The 17,622-nt window shown below is 44.6% G+C and overlaps 1 protein-coding gene across 2 annotated transcripts in view; it reads left to right on the top strand.

Annotated features, from left to right (window-relative positions):
• DLGAP1 (DLG associated protein 1) overlaps window positions 1–17,172 on the top strand; it is a 678,150-nt gene extending 660,978 nt beyond the window's left edge. For both annotated transcript variants that reach the window (XM_070361550.1, XM_070361551.1), the window contains 3 exons: window positions 9,629–9,720; window positions 13,689–13,841; window positions 16,792–17,172. In XM_070361550.1, coding sequence (XP_070217651.1) covers window positions 9,629–9,720; window positions 13,689–13,841; window positions 16,792–17,001 — 455 coding nt within the window. In that variant the 3' untranslated portion in view covers window positions 17,002–17,172. The remainder of the gene's footprint in view (window positions 1–9,628; window positions 9,721–13,688; window positions 13,842–16,791) is intronic.
• Window positions 17,173–17,622: the final 450 nt, after the last annotated feature.

Below are 17,622 nucleotides of genomic sequence, written 5' to 3'. Positions count from 1 at the left end.
GGGCTACAGGCCTTGACAGGTGTTGTTTTATTTGCCCTCAAAACAGCTCTCTGGCAGTCTCTTGTCCAAGGTCACAGAACACAGAAGCGCCTGGTGGAATAGATACAACATGAATAACATCTGACAAGACAATAACACTTTGTGTGTTCCTGAGTGCCTCCTCCAAAGCTCTCCATACATATCTGCCCCTGCCTCCTTGGCAACCTCACTTCTGTTCCGATAAGTGGGCCTGGGGTTGCAGAGGGCCTTTGTTTTAGTAAGTCTCTAATTTAACCTTTGCTTGTTTTTTTTTAATAAGGGGGAGGGTAGTAAGGAAGGGGAGCCAGTTCTGTTTGGCAGGCATAGCCAATGTCTAAGTAACCGGCTTTTGAAAAAAAAAAAAAACCTGTGTACACAGAAAAAGAGCTTGGATAGAAGGGTCAAGCACAAATCTATGTGTCTGCTCATCAAACCACCTTTTGTGTTGAGTCCCAGACAGGAGGGTCATTCTTCAGGATACGTGACAATGGTGGCTCCGTGAACAATCCCTCCCAGGAGAGCTGGTCTTCACCATCAGCAGGGAAAGAAGCAGGACTGGGTGGGAGAAAGGACGATTCTAATCATACCTGTTTAATTTATCTTGTGGGGCCCCAGAATTATTCCATATTTTAAATATTTTTAAATGTTTAGTGAATGTGCTTAATGTCTCTGAACGGCCCACTTAAAAATGGTTGAAATGGTAGATCTTATGTATATTTCACCACAGATACACAAAAATATCCCCTGTCCCCCAAAAATACTCTGCAGCAGCTGAAGGTATTTGAGTCAGAACTTGCTATCATCACGTCCATACTTATTCATCATGCTTCTAGGAATGTAAGTTAAATATCTTCCTAAATTCAAAACACAGCATGTCCGTGGGGGAAAAAAAGAAGTTCGAAGCAGCAACTGTCTGCTCTGGGACCTCCCTGGTGGTCCAGTGATTAAGACTGTGCTTCCAGTGCAGAGGGTGTGTGTTTGATCCCGGCTGGGGAACTAAGATCCTGCAGACCGCGTGGCACAGCCTCCCTCCCCCTGTAAAGAAGCAACTGCTTGATGGGAACCTGAGATTCAGATTTGGGGCCTGGGTTGGTTGCAGTCACCCTTCTCTATAAGAGAGTTGAAGTAACAAAGTGATAGTCGCTCAATCACATCCAACTCTTTGTGACCCCATGAACTGTAGCCTTCCAGGCTCCACAGTCCATGGAATTTCCCAGGCAAGAATACTGGAGCGGGTAGCCGTTTCCTTTTCCAGGGATCTTCCTGACCCAGGGATCAAACCTGGGTCTCCTGTATTGCAGGAGGACTCTTTACCATCAGAGCCACCAGGGAAGCCCTGAAGAAAAAAAAAAGAGTCATCCAATTTGCAGTAATTATTCAGTAATCAGTTATTTTATGCTGCTATCATCTTAATTCTAACTGCTGCTTCCTGGGGATCTTGTTTGTGGCCTTCCAGGACTGGAAAACACTGCTTTCCCCAAAACTGGACAAATGTACTTAAGGAAGTCCAGAAAGAAAACAAACACTTACAGTCACGGCTCTCCAAAAGTCGAGCTATAAATTCTTCGGGTGTGGGGAGCTATCCTTTTTCCTGATAAAATGAAAGCAGCATGAAGACTTTGGTTCTTGGGTTAAACCTTCCTCCCTAACAGTCGATGGTAGGTTTCTGGCTCAATAACAAACTAAAAGAAATCTGCAGTGAGCAAGGGAGCCGTAGCAGCTGACAGAATGTTCCTGCAGCTCTCGAAGTAAACCGACCCGAGCTTGTCTCAGACAATGGGCCCTTGTGTGAAACAGCTGTCCCAGGGAGATGCTCCCTCACGCTGTTGGAGAGGGCCTGCATGTTACAGGGATCCGTCTGGTTTTATCTGACCAGGACGAAACGCCCAGATGGAGCGCAAGGCTCCCACCAGGAATGCAGTCCAGCACCACCGGCTCCAAACATAGGCTCAGGTTTCAGTGGCCCCAGGATGAAATATACTGGTTGATTGTGCTTGGAAATCTAGCTTTGCCTCCTGAACTGTGGACAACTTCTATGTGGAATTTTCAGGCTTTATCTGAAACGAACGGATAAACCCAAAGGGTGTGTGGGAGGGAGGCAGATTAGTAACACTTTCATTTTGCCTGGTAATAGCATCCCCCTTTACTGAAATTTGACCTTGAGTCCCCTAGAAGGACTGGGAGCCTTGGCAGCGAACGTCGGGCTGGTAATGAAACCTGAAATGGGGTTTGCCAGGTTTCAGGTTGAGTTACAGTGGGGAAGCTGTGCACAGTCATTGCCTCACCCGTTGATGGGTGCCATCCCAAGCTTGCTCTGCCCAGGGTTCCTGTGGCCTCTCTGCAGCCTGAGGACTGGTGGGTGGCAGGCACAGGAGCATGCTGTGATTTCTTCAGATCAGCTGCCTTGAGCCTTGAGTGCTTCTAAGTGGGTAAGGTGGGTGCATCCCAGCTCCTTCTGGTTCTAGTCTCATCTTTCCTTTGAATTGACCTTTGAAAGGTCCCTCCCCACCTCCATGCCCCAACACACACACACATGCACACACACACACACAGGCTTACATGTTTTTTAAGGTCTGACCAACCTGAAATTCGTGACCACAAAGGAAGTGGCAGTAATGAAAAGAAAACGGGGTGCAATGTGTCCTATGTTTAACCTTCCAGCATGCTGGGTACGTTTTGCTTTGCACAGTGCTGGGCACAAAGAGGAAGGCGTTGGTGCTGGTCTGGGCATCCTTTTGCAGGTGTGTTTTACTGGGAGTGATCTGAGGCTGAGAGGCTCAGAGGCATGAAGGCAGGGAGAGGCAGAGATGGGCAGAGGGAAGCAGGACCATGACTGGAAGCCACTTTCCTGGTGCTGTTCTCAATGTTCTAGACATCTCTACTCAACAGAAAGGCAGTGATTGCAGAGAGAGGACTTGCCTCATGGAGCACAATTCCCCATTGCTTTCTCTAACCATAACTATTTCTGTGGAAGATCATTGGAATGGACTTTAAATGCAGTTTTTAGTCCTTCCATATTCCCAAGGGAAATGTTAACACATTTCATCTCATTCCAGTTTCAAAGGCTCAAAAACTGTATCTGTCTATGTGATGTAGATGCTGTTACTAGTTCATGGCTGATGTAAATGGAGACATGGATGGGAACATAAGCATCTTTTACAAGTAGGAGTCCTGGAGTAAGAGTTGGGGAAAAATAAAATTAGCTGAGTATTTGAATACTTGCTCTTTACAAACAAAATAATATTTCCCCCAGGGCTTAGCCCCATGGAAGCTCTGGTTTTAGTCCACGAGATAATTTCTACTTGAGAATTCTATTCTTTGTTCATTAACCTTTAATAAATTCATCATTCTTTATTCATTTAAGTTTTGGCTCCTTTAAGGGAAAAAAAAAAAAGTGCTTTTGTTACATTCAGAGCAGCCGTTGTCAGCCAGGAATGAAACAGATCCATGTTTTCTGTGGAGACCTTTTATTGACAGCAGCTCTGGATCACAAATGTATTTGAGAAACAGCTGGGCAGTTGGTTGGCAAAATTCTTTTCCACGAGGACACACTTGTAAATAAAAACGTCTCCGCATGGATAATCTGACTTGAAATCACACAGATTTTGGTCTGACAAATCCACATGACTTTGGAGTAAGTGGGTGGATCCATTCTTCTAAAACTTCCTTTTTCCTCCTCACTCCTAAAGTCTAAACCATCGTGGCGGGAGGCCAAGTGAGTAGAAAGAAGTCAAAAGTTGACAATAAGGAGGCTTAATTCATCCAGAGGTATGTTCCACTTTATCCCAAATGGCCTGGCTCTTCCAGCCAGAGTCAGCACAACTAGTATTATAAACAGAAAACCACGAGGAACAATCTTGCCTAGGAAATCCCATGGACAGAGGAGCCTGGTGGGCTACTGTCCATAGGGTTGCAAAGAGTCGGACATTACTAAAGCTACTGAGCACACAAGAGGAACAATAACCCAACCAAAACTGTATTAGCTAATTAATTAATCAAGATTGTAATAAAAAAGTGGTGCTGGGCACAGTAAAATCTTAAAGAAGTGGAACGCTTAAGGCCTGGAATCTTACCATTAATTTTTCAGGTTAACATAAAGTTTACAGATGAGTCAGTTCACTTCGAAACTTACTCCTTCTACAGGATATCAGGAGTTACGTTGGCTCAGTCTATGCCATCGAGGGGCTCCTGGTCTGGTTGGAAAGCCAGACAAATAGATGATGCTGGAAAGAATTTGGAAAGGGCAGAGACAGAGCTGTGCACAGGAATCTGAGGTGCAAAGACAGGGAGAGGTTGAAGGGGTGGGGCCAGTGGGCGGGGTCAGTGTGGGCCCAAGGCAGGAGGCACCCTCAGTTCAGTGTTTAGCCTGAGCAAAAGCACTGTGGAGAGACCAGCTTTGGGAAATTGGGGGCCTAACGCATCATAGGAATGGGCAGAGGTGAGGTTAAATAGGTGGCCCAATAAAAGGAGTTTCTCGCTTATTTCAGGGATGATAGAGGAGCACAGAACAGTTTTAAGCATGAGAATTGTATGAGATAAGAACACCCTCTGGCTCCCTCAACAAAGCCAAACCTCCAAACTGGTGAGGAGGGGTGCTGGAGCCTTTAGCCCTAACTGTAAGCAACTAGAGTCGCCTGAAGGGGATGTGGATTTGGGGACACAAATCCAAAGAGGTGTCTAGCAAGTGCTCAGACATGCTACACCAGGGGCTGGTATAACCCCAGTTACAAATTTGAGCAAAATAAACCTCTTTTACAGAATAGCTGAACCCAGGAGCATGGATGAGATCACTCACAGGAGTCAAGGGAAGTAGACTCAGGACCGAGCTTTGTGTTCAACATTCCAGAGGTAGAGGGAAGAGGGAAGCCAGGCCAGGACCAGAGAGCCCTGTGAGTACCCAGGGGGCTGAGATTCCCTTGTGCCAAACACAGAGGACCAGAAGTGGGGGGAGGGCAGGGACAGCCAGACTGAAGGGAGGCAGGACCACTGGGAGCTGAGGATGCAGAGAGCAAGGGAGTCTGCCCTTTGAAGAATCCAGCATCTACCAGGATGTATTCATATGCTCTGGCTGCCGTGACAAAGTACCACCTGGTGGTCTGACCAACAGAAATTTTTTTGGTCATAGTTTTGTAGGCTAGAAGGCTGAGATCAAGACGCCGGTTTCTCCCAAGGCCTCTCCCCTTGGTCTGGTCTTCCCTCTGTGTGTATCTACGTCATAACTCCACTGTCTTATAAGAACACCAGTTATATTGGATGAGGGCTCACCTTAATGACCTTGCTTTAACTTAAATACAGGTTTGAAGGCCAAATACAGTCCCGATCAGAGGTTCTTGAGGTTAGGATTTGAACAGATGACTTTGGGGAGGACAGAAGTCAGCCCATAACAGGGGAGGAGAGGGATTTTAGGTTAGCTAGAGGGGATTACGAGATGGGGGAGGACTTTTCCCTTAGGATGGGAGAGACTTGAGGCAGCTCCCAGGTCTCTCAGGTAAAGCTCTCGAGAGGGGCTGAGATGGAAGAGCAACCAGGAGGGAGTGGGACCAAGGATACAGGGAGATGGGAAGGGTGGATGTGGAGAGCTATTTAGCACAGGGGTGGTTGTCAATCTTGAGCTGATTCCATCAGGAATGAATGGCAGTACTTCGGGCACCTGACATCTCTGATGCTGGCCTCATCACTGCTCATCCATCATGCAAAAACCTCCCCTCTTTAGAGCTTTAGGGGACCATGGGGGTGGGCAAGTGTCAGGAGAGGCAGAACATTGAGAATATTCATGCCTGGTTCCTTCCGTTTTCTTCATCTCATAGGAAACAAGGTTTTTGCTGAAGACAAGGAAGCAGGGATTCAGTTGCCAGTGAATGAGAGTCAGAAAAGAAGGGTCAGGGAGGGAGTGTACCAAGACCATCTCCAAGGACTAATGATCAGCAGCAAGAGACACACTTGAGTTTGGAACCCACGGATTTGAATGGCTCTAAACCATGTGGCGAAACACAGTTCCACGAGAAGGGAGGGCCCTGCACTCTGCAGGCCAGCAGAGTGTATCTGGTCTGCTCTGTACCTGAAGATGGACCTTATTTGCCTGGAGCAACTGTGGCTCCCAGGGAGAATCTGATCTTTGATTTTGCAGGTTTCTTTTCTGCACAGGCTCCAACAGAGTGGTCTAGGCATCCTTGGTTAAGATCCTGTCTCCTCTGTGTGTCTCTGTCAGTCAGTTAACCACTGTTCTAGCTCTGATAGGTGGGGAGCTATGCCAGACTCTACAGATAGGGATGAAAATCTGGGGCCCCGAAGAATTGTTATGGATTCCTTATCTACACAGAGACATGATTAAAGACATGATTCACCCTCTCCTTGACACTTGTCTAGGTCTGCCTGCATGGCAGCCACCAAAAAAGAGGACATTCAATCAGTCCACACTGTTGGGAAGCGAGTTTGGAATGTGAAGATTCACAGGAGAAATAATCCCCTGTTTGGGAATATGTCACCTTTTGTTTCCCCGGTAAATGACCAAGAATGTCGAAAGGATATAGGAGTTATAATTCCTGCTGCAGCCTAAGGATTTTCATACACAATTTCATCATATCTACAGTCTACAATCCTAGGAAGATAGTATTATGATCACTCGGCAGATAAAGAGGGCAGAGTCTGAGTACAATAAATTCTCTCAGGATCTGTAGCTGATAAATGGCATTTCAGATTCCAGTGCCTGTGCTTTGTCTGCTATGTTACACAGAGGAAGTTAGACAGGCAAGGAAGCAGACCAGGTGAATTAGGTGTAGGCAGCTGAGTCTGGGAGGTGTTCACCTAGTCTGACCGCTGTAGAACCTTCACCACTGGTGGGACAGCCAGATGGACTCCTTTGAATTGATAGGTAGTGTCCAGGTTGAAGATATAAAAAATACATCTGTTCTGCTCTTTCTCTCTCTTTTTTTTTAAGAGCTGAGAGTTCCATTTATTATTTATGTATTTATTTTTGGCTGCGCTGGATCTCTGTGGCTCTGTGCGGGTTTTCTCTAGTTGTGGCGAGCAGGGCTACTCTTCATTGTGGTGGCTGGGCTTCTCATTGCTGTGGCTTCTCTGGTTGTGGGGCATAGGTTCTAGGGTGTGTGGGCCTCAGTAGCTGCAGCACATGGGCTCAGCAGTGTGGTGCACACAAGCTTAGCTGCTCTGCAGCATGTGGGATTTTCCCAGACCAGAGATGGAACCTATGTCCCCTTCTTTGGCAGGTGGATTCTTATCCACTGCACCACCGGGAAGTCCTCAGCTCTGTTTCTGAGTTCTAACATGCTGCTGGGGGAGCTGGCATAGTCGGGAAGCACTGGGTGTTTGACCGCTTCCAGTCCCAGTATTTCTAAGTGAATGAATGAGTTTCCAGACTCCCCATGGACTGTCCCTGCACCAGCTTTTATGGAGACTCCACGTATCTTTGCAGCCTCCTCTGGGGCTGTTTTGGCCTTGGCGTTGAGGGCCAGCCCAGTCCCTGCAAAGTTAACTGCCGCCACATAGGGTAAAAAAAAAAAAATGGGGCTTCTTCGGTGGCTCAGACGGTAAAGAACCCACCTGCAATACAGAAGACCTGGGTTCGATCCCGTTTTACATATAAGAAAACAGAGATTAGGTGACCTGTCCAGAGCAATGGATGGTAAGTTTTCCAGAGAGGACCCTCAGCCAACTCAGGGCCTGACCCTTTAGCTTCTGTGGTATCCTGTTTCCCCATGTCGTTTCTGCTTTGGGGTGTTGAGAGATGGAGGGAGGTGACTATGTAGAAAATAGATAACTGATGAGAACCTATTGCATAGCACAGGGAACTCTACTCAGTGCTCTTTGGTGACCTGAAATAGGGAGGAAATCTAAAAAGGGGAATATATGTATATGTATGGCTGATTCACTTTGCTGTACAGCAGAAACTAACACAATATTTTAAAGCAACTTTACTCCAATAAATTTTTTAAATTAAAAAAGAAAAAGGAGGAAGGCCTCACAGACATGATGGATCAATTAAAGAGGAAAATGCAGCCATCCCAAAAGATTCTAAAAGCAGATAGACTGAAAAAAATCCAACACTTAGGCCTGAAGAATTGTGCCAGGTGCTCTCAAGGAGGACCCCAGCTCTCCCCTAGGGAGGTGGTCTCTGCACTTCAGCCTCACAGTTGACTGGTGACTTCCCAAGCCCAGAGATGCCCTGGTTATGTACGTGTGCGTGCTCAGTCACTTCAGTTGTGTCTCTTGTGACTATGGACTGTAGTCCGCCTGGCTCCTCTGTCCATGGGGATTCTCCAGGCAAGAATACTGCAGTGGGTTGCCATGCCCTCTTCCAGAGGATCTTCCTGACCCAGAAACCTGTGTGAACTATTTGGGTAGAGACCAGTGGTGGCCTGCCGGAACCATTATCCAGCCTGGCAGCCTTAAACTAACTGAGAAGCAATTGACCAGGAAACCCTGAGGCAAAGGACATTGCTTGTCCTTCTGTTGTCTTCTCAGTCTTTGTGGGGAATGAGGTCAAGAAAAGGAGATCTAATTCCACTCTGAGTCTCAGACACGGTAAAGTCAGAACAAAATTACAGCAGCAAAAACGTTGCTTCAGTCCCATAAAATCCGTCCCGGCCCCAGTGAAGAGCTTCAAGTGGGCAAGAGCTTCAAGAGGCCCGCCTGCTCTGTTTTTCTCTGTGGCTGCTGCCATCTCACCTTCCTTCCTGCCTGGTGGCGGTGGCGGGTGGCCGGGCTCCAGCCACGCAGTCCCCACCAGGCGGAGCGTAGTGCCTCTGGGATAATCTGGAGCTTGGGATGCTCAGACATGCTCAGGGATGCTCCGGGCAGAGGCTCCACCCCGCTCAGCTCGCCCACTGCTGGAAGGTTCTCCCCTTTGACTTCACTCAAGGCAAGAAGTAGCTTGCAAAGGGGAGGATTTTCAGCACAGTGCACAGGGAATTAAACCTCTCTGAACAATAACGCTGGTCCATGGAGTGTAAAAGCTGGGACAGTGCTGGCGTTCCCTAGGCAACGGGCTGAAAATGTTCGCTCCTTACAAAATCTTTCAATTGGCCAGGCTTTCTTTCCTGACAGTCCCAGTGGCTGAGCTCCGGAAAAATAAGGAAGCCTGTGGATGGGATTTGGTGAGTGCCATGAGATCCCTACCCCCTGCAAGTCAGGGCTGCTTTCCTTGTGTTTGGATTCGGATTAGAAAAACAAGCTAGCAGCCCATGACTGCTGACACAAATAAATCCCTAACCGGACTGGTAAACACTGGAAATTCATCCTTGCAGTAAAAGGGAAAAAACAAAGCAGAACTATTTGCCTCCTCTCCTGGTAACATCCATGGCTGTGATGGAAAACTCCGTTATCCCTAAGAAAGATGCCTGGTGAGCACGTGGGTTTTTCCAAGCTGGTTTTCTACTTTAACTCAGGAGTCTCTCTTGCACAGATGCGCAGAGTGACGGCAAGACCTGGCTGTGTGTGTGTGTGTGTGTGTGTGTGTGTGCGCACGCGCGCACGTGAGTTCTGCATACGGTCTTCCCTAATTACTATAGCGCAACTTCCTCTTTGCTTTGCCAGACTAAGTCTCAACAATGAGACATTATGTGTAAACTTCTTGTCTGTTTGCTTTTTTCAGTTCTAGGGAAAATCCGAACCGCAGTGGGCAGTGCCCAACTTCTTATGGCCCAGAAATTCTACCAGTTCAGAGAACTGTGTGAAGAAAACCTGGTAGGTATCTTCCCTCTCAATACTAGTTTTCCCTGCTCCTCCCCATGAGAAGACCATGTGGTCAAGACCAGTCCAACTAAAGTAGAACCAAGCCAGGGCTCATTGGACTCTCTTAACCTGAAAGAGAGAATTTTCTGATTAATCATATATTTCCTGCTTTTCTTAAAAATATTTATCTTTTAAAATAATAAAAAATATTAAATAATCTTTGAAGAAAGAATCCAATCAAGTTAAAACTCCATTTCCTTTTTTTTTTTTTTTTCTGGTTGCTGAAGATTTTCTATTTTCCTGGCCTCCTGATTTTATTATTCTTACCCAATTGGAGCAGTCTGATATTTCAAAAATAATATTTCAGAAAAAAATCATTTTGGATAACGAGTTTTTTTCTGAAGTAGCCATTGGGGCCTTTTTCCTTATCAGAGTACTCTGTTTTAATTCAAGAACTGGAGGTGGAAGGTGTCAGAAAGTGTAAGTTTGATCTCCATGAGAACAATGAATCATTCATCTTTCTTGGACACACAGAAATGAAATAAAGCAGAACAAACAGACAAAACCAGTATTAGCAGCAACAATATTTTTTTAAAAACTGTCAGCAAAATGCAAGGCCAAGAACTTCCTCACATTTTTTTTTTAAAATTCTGCCATCTCCACAAGTGTCATTCCACAAAAATAGCTTTTATTGGCCAATTAATGATCAAGCTGCATCTGTGCGCTCAGTCGCTCAGTTGTGTCCAACTCTTCGCGACCCTATAGACTGTAGCCTGCCAGGCTTCTCTGTCCATGAGATTCTCCAGGCAAGAATACTGGAGTGGATAGCCATTTCCTCCTCCAGAGGATACCCCCAACCCAGGGATGGAAACTGCATCTAAAATAAAGAAAATGAAAAGCAATTCTTTTAATCTTCTGGAAAGTTCAAAACACAATCATTTGTGATCTGATTGACCCAAACTATGATTTTTTTTTTAGCATTCTAACCACATCTTGTTGTTAACAAGGACAAATACAGACTGAAAGGGATTTGTCTAGACAAGACTCAACCAAGAGCAGATATAAAGTCTGCACAAGTCAGTGCTCTTGTTCCCCTTCACCAGGCTTTTCTTTCTGAAACCTCTTTCTTGCCTCCTCACCCCCACCTCCCACACATATAGTTTGTTTTCCCCTTCCTCAGCAAAAATGACCTGGCCCGTCTTTTACCTTCTCAGAAATTCTATTCTGAATTATGAGATAATATATATTAGTAAATGTATTGATCAGTGATTTAACAAATATTTTATTGAGCTTCACTATGTGTCAGGTACAGAATTCCTTCTAAATTGTAAACTTGCTCACATGTCACAGATCTTAATTCATATTAAATTCATATTATTCTTTAACTCTTTAAATTAAAAAGTTCATATAAAGCCATATTTCTCAAACTGGCCCTCCTTATCTTTCTCATCCTCTGTCACCTCTGGCCTCCAAGTGACCTGGTTCAGACTGAAGCAGGTTTCGCAACTACTTTTGCTGGGTGTCACAGGAGCCACTGATTAAGAGACTGGCTGAGCACCCAAGCTCTTTCTCTCTGCTTCCCCATTCATCCCTTGGATGATGAGGGGGCAAAGAGATTCCTGGTGGGAAAGGAACAAATTTCCCATGTTACTACAGAGTTAAATGCTATCATTCTATGTATTAATGCACTAACACAGTTTAACAACAGGGCTTGGGACCTAGAAGGCTTTAGTGAACTTCAGGTATAAGCAATTTAGCTTTTTTTTTTTTCGCAATTTAGCTTTTAATTACAAATGAGATAAGGTAATATATTGTGAGATCATAAAACTCCAGTTGACAGGTACTTTGTCAAAGTTATTATCTGTCTATTCTGAACCTAGATATTAAGAAACATTCGAGTTTACTATATCAAAATGCTACAGTGAAGCCCTCTTGTCAATTCAGGTGTCACTGGAATAGAGTTTAACAGTGAACCAAATACTTAAAATTTTAGAATTTAATTATTCCAGTGAACTATGGGTAATTTTTAAAGTATAAGTTTATAAATACATTCTTGTATTTATTTTGAAATCAGACCAATAATACCCATCCATTAAAAGGCTAAAAAGTATTTTTTCCCATCTATTAACTTTGATGGTCACTGACCCTGTGCTTTCTGAAATTCTGATGATGTCATTTCTTTAGGGTTGTTTTAAAAGTAAGAATGGGCCTCAAGTTATTATATGGCATGAGATTTCACAGTCTTTCCAATTGCCTGGGATACCCAGAGGTAACCAAATGGAACCTCAATAGAAACCTCTGATAAGTATGAGCCCCACCTATCTGCCCATGAATACCTTTAGCTATTGTTGCCGGTAGTAATACCTTCAGTCTCTTAGTTATGGCTTTTCTGCCTCAGATCATATAAATTCGTGGTTCCTACTCTCTAGTGCTTGTCAGGGATATGTGAATGAGGGCAAAGAAAGTCAATCCACACATCAAAGAATGTTTAATATTATCTAGCAAATGCACAGAAATCTATGTGTACATACGGACAAGTGTTCTCATGTTTGCCGTATTATGTTATGGTCAATTTAAAACCAATTCATTTCCAAATGATTATGTCCAAGTACTTATATGATAAAATGACTTCTGATATTAGAAATATCTTAATTGTTAAACACACAATACTTTGAAAATTTAATTCTTTTATTACTTATCATTTGTTTGCCCTATTATTTCACTCAATGTAAATATTAAAATGAATCTTATTTAGATTCCTTATCTGTTCTCTGAGTATGTTGGATGCCATGGAGTCAAATACTGACTCTAATAACAATAGACTGTATTTTTTGTAATATGGTATTTTCATTTAAATATAGTTTTAAATGCATTTTGGCATATATCACACATTCTGGGTTTTTTCCAAATGTTTAGACTCCCCACCATACCATACTGATAGATGCTGTATTACAAAAGAATTTTACCTTGGCATTGAGAATCACTGACTCAAATGTGTATAAAATGACTGTATAAAATTATCGTTGTAGTGGAATCTTTTTTTTTTTTTAAAGCCAAATTCATAGAGAGAGTATAAAAGTGATTGCCAAGGGCTCAGGGGTAGGGGAAATGGAGGGGGCGTTGGTAAAATGATAAAGATTTTCAGCTATAAAATGAATGAGGTCTGGGGATCTAATTAGAACATGGTGACTACGGTTGATAACACTGTATTGTCTAACTGAGCTTTGCTAAGAAAGAATAGAAGATAAATGTTCTCTCACACACACAAAAAAGGATAAAGATGTGATGTGATGATGTGCTGCTAAACTCGATGGGGAAGTCCTTACGCAAGGTGTGTCTATACCAAATCATCACACGGTACATTCTAAATATCTTATAATCTTATTTGTCAATTAGTTCTTAATAAAGGTGAATATATAGAGGTATATATATATATATAATGTATGCATGTATGCTCAGTCGCTCAGTAGTGTCCGACTCTTTCAGACCCATAAGTATAAGTTTATATAAGTTTATATAAGTTTATTCTCATGCCCTCCTCCAGGAGATCTTCCCCATCCAGGGATCGAACGCTTGTCTCTTATGTCTCCTGCCGAGGCAGGTGGGTTCTTTACCGCTAGTGCCACCTAGGAAGCCCCATAAAACATATATACATATACCTATAAAATATAAAATAAATAAATAAAAGTACCATCAGTGAGGAGGGCATGGCAACCCACTCCAGTATTCTTGCCCAGAGAATCCCCATGGACAGAGGAGCCTGGCAGGCTACAATCCATGGTGTCACAAAGAGTCGGACACAACTGAGCGACTAAGCACAGCATAGCACCATCAGTAACTTCACTTTTCTCTCCTATCTGAAAACTAAAAGGAACTCATCCTCCTTTTGTTATTTGAAGTATTTGAAAATGCCGCGTTGATCCTGGGCTTGTCACAAACATCGCTTCTAAAGCGTGACTGTTTTTCTTTCTCTTGCACAGAATCCCAATGCTCATCCAAGGCCCACCTCTCAGGATCTGGCAGGGTTCTGGGACATGCTGCAGTTGTCCATAGAAAACATTAGTATGAAATTTGATGAACTTCATCAGTTAAAGGCCAATAATTGGAAACAGATGGATCCTCTTGACAAGAAGGTAGAACAATGTAGATTTTGTATGGTTCATTTAAAAACCTGCACAAACACTGGACAGTCTAAATAGGCTTCTGCTCTCAGTCTTGTTGTTTACAATGTGAAATGGAGCTGAAATCATATTAATTTCATTGTAATGACAATGTTTACATAGTAATCATTTGGGATATTATCTGTAATATGTTTCAGGCATATTTTTAAAGAAAAACCTGTCTGTGAATTGGAAAATGGGAATGTGGCTTTTTTTTTTTGTTAATTAAACTTTAAGTTAAACCATTTTAGTCACTGGAAGGAACTGCCTCCATTTTGCTTTTTAAACTAAAATAAATGACATCTTCAGTGCATGATTACATAGAGCAAGAGTACAACTTCCTTACACCCCTAGAATGTGTTTCCGAGAAAATAGGAAGCCCTGCAAACTAACCGACTTTGATAATCATTTCATAAATATAGTAATAAAGAAACCACTGTTGTTCAAGTCTAAAAATATAAACACCGTATAGTTTCACAGTAATCATAAATGTTGGGATCTTTTTTTAAAAAAAAAAGGTTTTACCTTTGGTTGATTTGCCTTGGGGAGTATTGCTCACTGGGTTCCTCATGCAAGAGCTTAGAAATAAAGACTCAAATTCTTTTACTTGAATTAATAAACTGCAGTTTTCACATTTGACTACAGTGGCTCCACCAGGCTTGTCCAGGTATCCAATGTCCACCCTCCTAGGCTGACCGGAGATGCATGACATTTTTAACCCTTTGCTTTCCTACAGCCTGAGGTCAAATGATTCTGAGAGGTTCAACTTCTGAAGTCAGGCACAGCCATTTCTGTGATGCCTCTTCCTGATCCTTTCACCTATCAGTCCAGTCCATTCTGCTGCTGCCCATCATAATATCAAAGTTCTTGGAGTCCCTGGGCTCCCAGGAGAAATCTAATGCTAAGAGCCGGTGCATAACTGAAGGGGCCACCACTCTCATCACTGTCCCTCATCTCCAATTCTGTCACCATCCACCTGGCGGGTTTTGGTATGAAACATCAAAGTACCATTGATGCCTGTGTGGCTTCTCACTGGGGTAGCCAAACATTTGCATTCATTCTAGTTTTCTTTAATCTGAGTTTAAAACTGTCTGCTAAACAAGCTTTTAAATTGGTCTGGTTTTAAGAAAACATTACAGATGTACACATAACTGGTAACTGATTTTCTAGAGCTAACCATCTAATTACTTATTCATCAATTTTTTAAAATTGTTGTTAAAAAAAAATAAACTATGCAAGGAAAGGAAAATATGACTAAAACATTTTCAACAATCGTACTTTCAAAAGTATCTACTGAGTGTCCCAATCATGAAGATTTTAAATGTCCAAAAGGAGTGAAGCTAAGAATTGATATATGGTACCTAGTGACAGTTATACTATAAATCATTATTAACTTGATTTCTAAATCTTCATGCATGGTATCTGTGATCAGAGCTTTGCATCACCCCATGAACTGGAGGGGAAACAATGAACAAACGCAATCAGAGTTGGTGGAATACAGTTTGCACTCTGTGCTTCCTTTTTTTTATCCACACGAGACTCCACCTTAAACAACCGGCGGGCAACTCCACTGCAATAAGGGTAACTAGGCACTCCACGAGGGCCAGCAAAGGAGGAACACAGAGAGTGCCCTTTGGAGAATCATGGAATCCATATTTTAAGATACTTCTCACATTTAGGTTTATGAGAATTTAAGGTATTTTATTAAAAGATGAAATCATCAGATTCACATGGACCTTTTTGCAGCCTGAAAACTCACTATCTTTTTCCTAAAAATCCTTTGTGATTTAGATCCCTTTCCCACTGTACTTTTTTTTTTCCAGTCCAAGTTATGAATGACTTGTTTTTGCAGTGGCATTTAAAAATAGCCCACTGGTTTCTAGTTTGCTGCTGCCCCGGGCGTGGGGGAGGGAAGCAGGAATGGCCTCTTTCAGTCTTGTGTTCAGTTGTCATGGCGCAATGTCTGTCCCTATGACGAAACAGCCTTCCGGTCCACCAAGGTCACCCCGAGGCCCCTAATTCGTGATGGTCCAGCAGGATGTTTTAGGAGCTGACTCCATACCCCCAAGGGTAGGAACTCCCTCCAGGGTGACCCTGCCGAGCACATCTCTGTGTGTCTGTGTGTGATGTGTAAATGGGTGTAACTCACTGGGACACCAGCAAAGCTAAACGAACACAGTTTTAACAATTGCTTCTTCCTCGTTTGGCTGTTTAGGTTTGGGTGGGCTGGGGGAGAGGGCAGGGATGTTTTTAAACTCTGAACCCAGCTGGTACCACACGCTGCCGCCCTGCTTAGAGGGGATGCAGAATCTAAGAGGCGACCGCTGCCCTCTCCTTCCCATCTCTGGCATCCGAAAGAGTCTGGAGCCTCCAGAGAAAAACCACAGTAAATGTGCTGGAAGCTGCAGCCTTTAGGTGAAGTGAGGGGCGAGGGGCGGGGCGAGAGCTGGTTAGATTTTAAATACCCATATCCTTCCCTTGGAGAGACTAGTTCTGCCCTCCAGCTTTACCCTTGGCCTTAAACTTCAGAGTATTTTTTTCCCTCATGCATCTTTTTGAAAACCCAAGCCAGAATACTAGGAAAAATATATATACATTTTATGTGCTCAGTAGCTCAGTCATGTCTCACTCTTTGAGACACCATGGACTGTAGCCCACCAGGCTCCTCTGTCCACGGGATTCTCCGGGCAAGAATACTGGAGTGGGTTGCCATTTCCTTCTCCAATACATGTGTGTGTGTGTGTGTGTGTGTGTGTGTGTGTGTGTGTGTATGTATACAGTGTGCAGATCAGAACTAACTTAACCACCCTTAGGCTTAAAAAAAAAAAAAAAAAAAGTGTGTGCTAACTACTGACCTATCCCAGTTTCCCCCAAGCTTGTCCTGAGAAGCTGTGTAATGTCCTGAACCTTCTGCTTTGATCAGGAGCGAAGGGCCCCTCCTCCAGTGCCCAAGAAGCCGGCGAAGGGCCCCGCGCCGCTGATCCGGGAGCGCTCGCTGGAGAGCTCGCAGCGCCAGGAGGCCCGCAAGCGCCTGATGGCCGCCAAGCGCGCCGCGTCCGTCCGTCAGAACTCGGCCACCGAGAGCGCCGAGAGCATCGAGATCTACATCCCCGAGGCGCAGACCCGGCTTTGAGGCCCCGGCCGCCGCGCTCCCGCCGCCGCCGCCGCCGCCGCCGCCTCCCCGGCGCCTGCCCACCCGCGTAGACGCGGCCCCTCTCTAGGTCACCCGCCAGCCATCCTCCGTCCTCCTCGAGCTAGTCCGTCCCTAGATTCCAGCAATATCCAACTGTAGGGTATCTCAGACATCCAGGATCCCGCGGGGCGGGCGGGGGGGGGGGGGGGTCCCTAGGGATCTCGCCGTCTTCCACGCGAAAGAAACTAGGGCTCCGATCCCTTTGATTTCCCCGACACGCTTCCTATTTTGGGCGAGCAGATTGGAGCGCTTGATGTCCAGCCTCAGACATCACACCCTGTCACCAGAGTCCGGGAGTGACACGCCGAGAGGGGACGAAGAGGGGCTGGGCGCGGGGGGACCAGGATGTGTAGTGGGTGCCCGGGGGGGGGGTGGGGTGCGGGTACCTGCGTCGCTCACAGCTGCACAAACTGCCTCACTGTTGTGTCATCAGTCACTGCTTCAAATGTCTCACTCAGCAGAAGATTGTCAATTTGATCTTTCAGGGACATCCATCTATTCCGAAAGGCAATAAAATGAAGACAGGAAAAGCAAGACCAAGGAAGCACTGCTAGCTTAAGA

Source organism: Bos mutus, chromosome 24, assembly GCF_027580195.1.
Source record: "Bos mutus isolate GX-2022 chromosome 24, NWIPB_WYAK_1.1, whole genome shotgun sequence".
NCBI classification, from domain to species: Eukaryota; Metazoa; Chordata; class Mammalia; order Artiodactyla; family Bovidae; genus Bos; species Bos mutus.
Note: the sequence above shows the minus strand (reverse complement) of the source record. Positions and strands in the feature narration are given on the sequence as shown.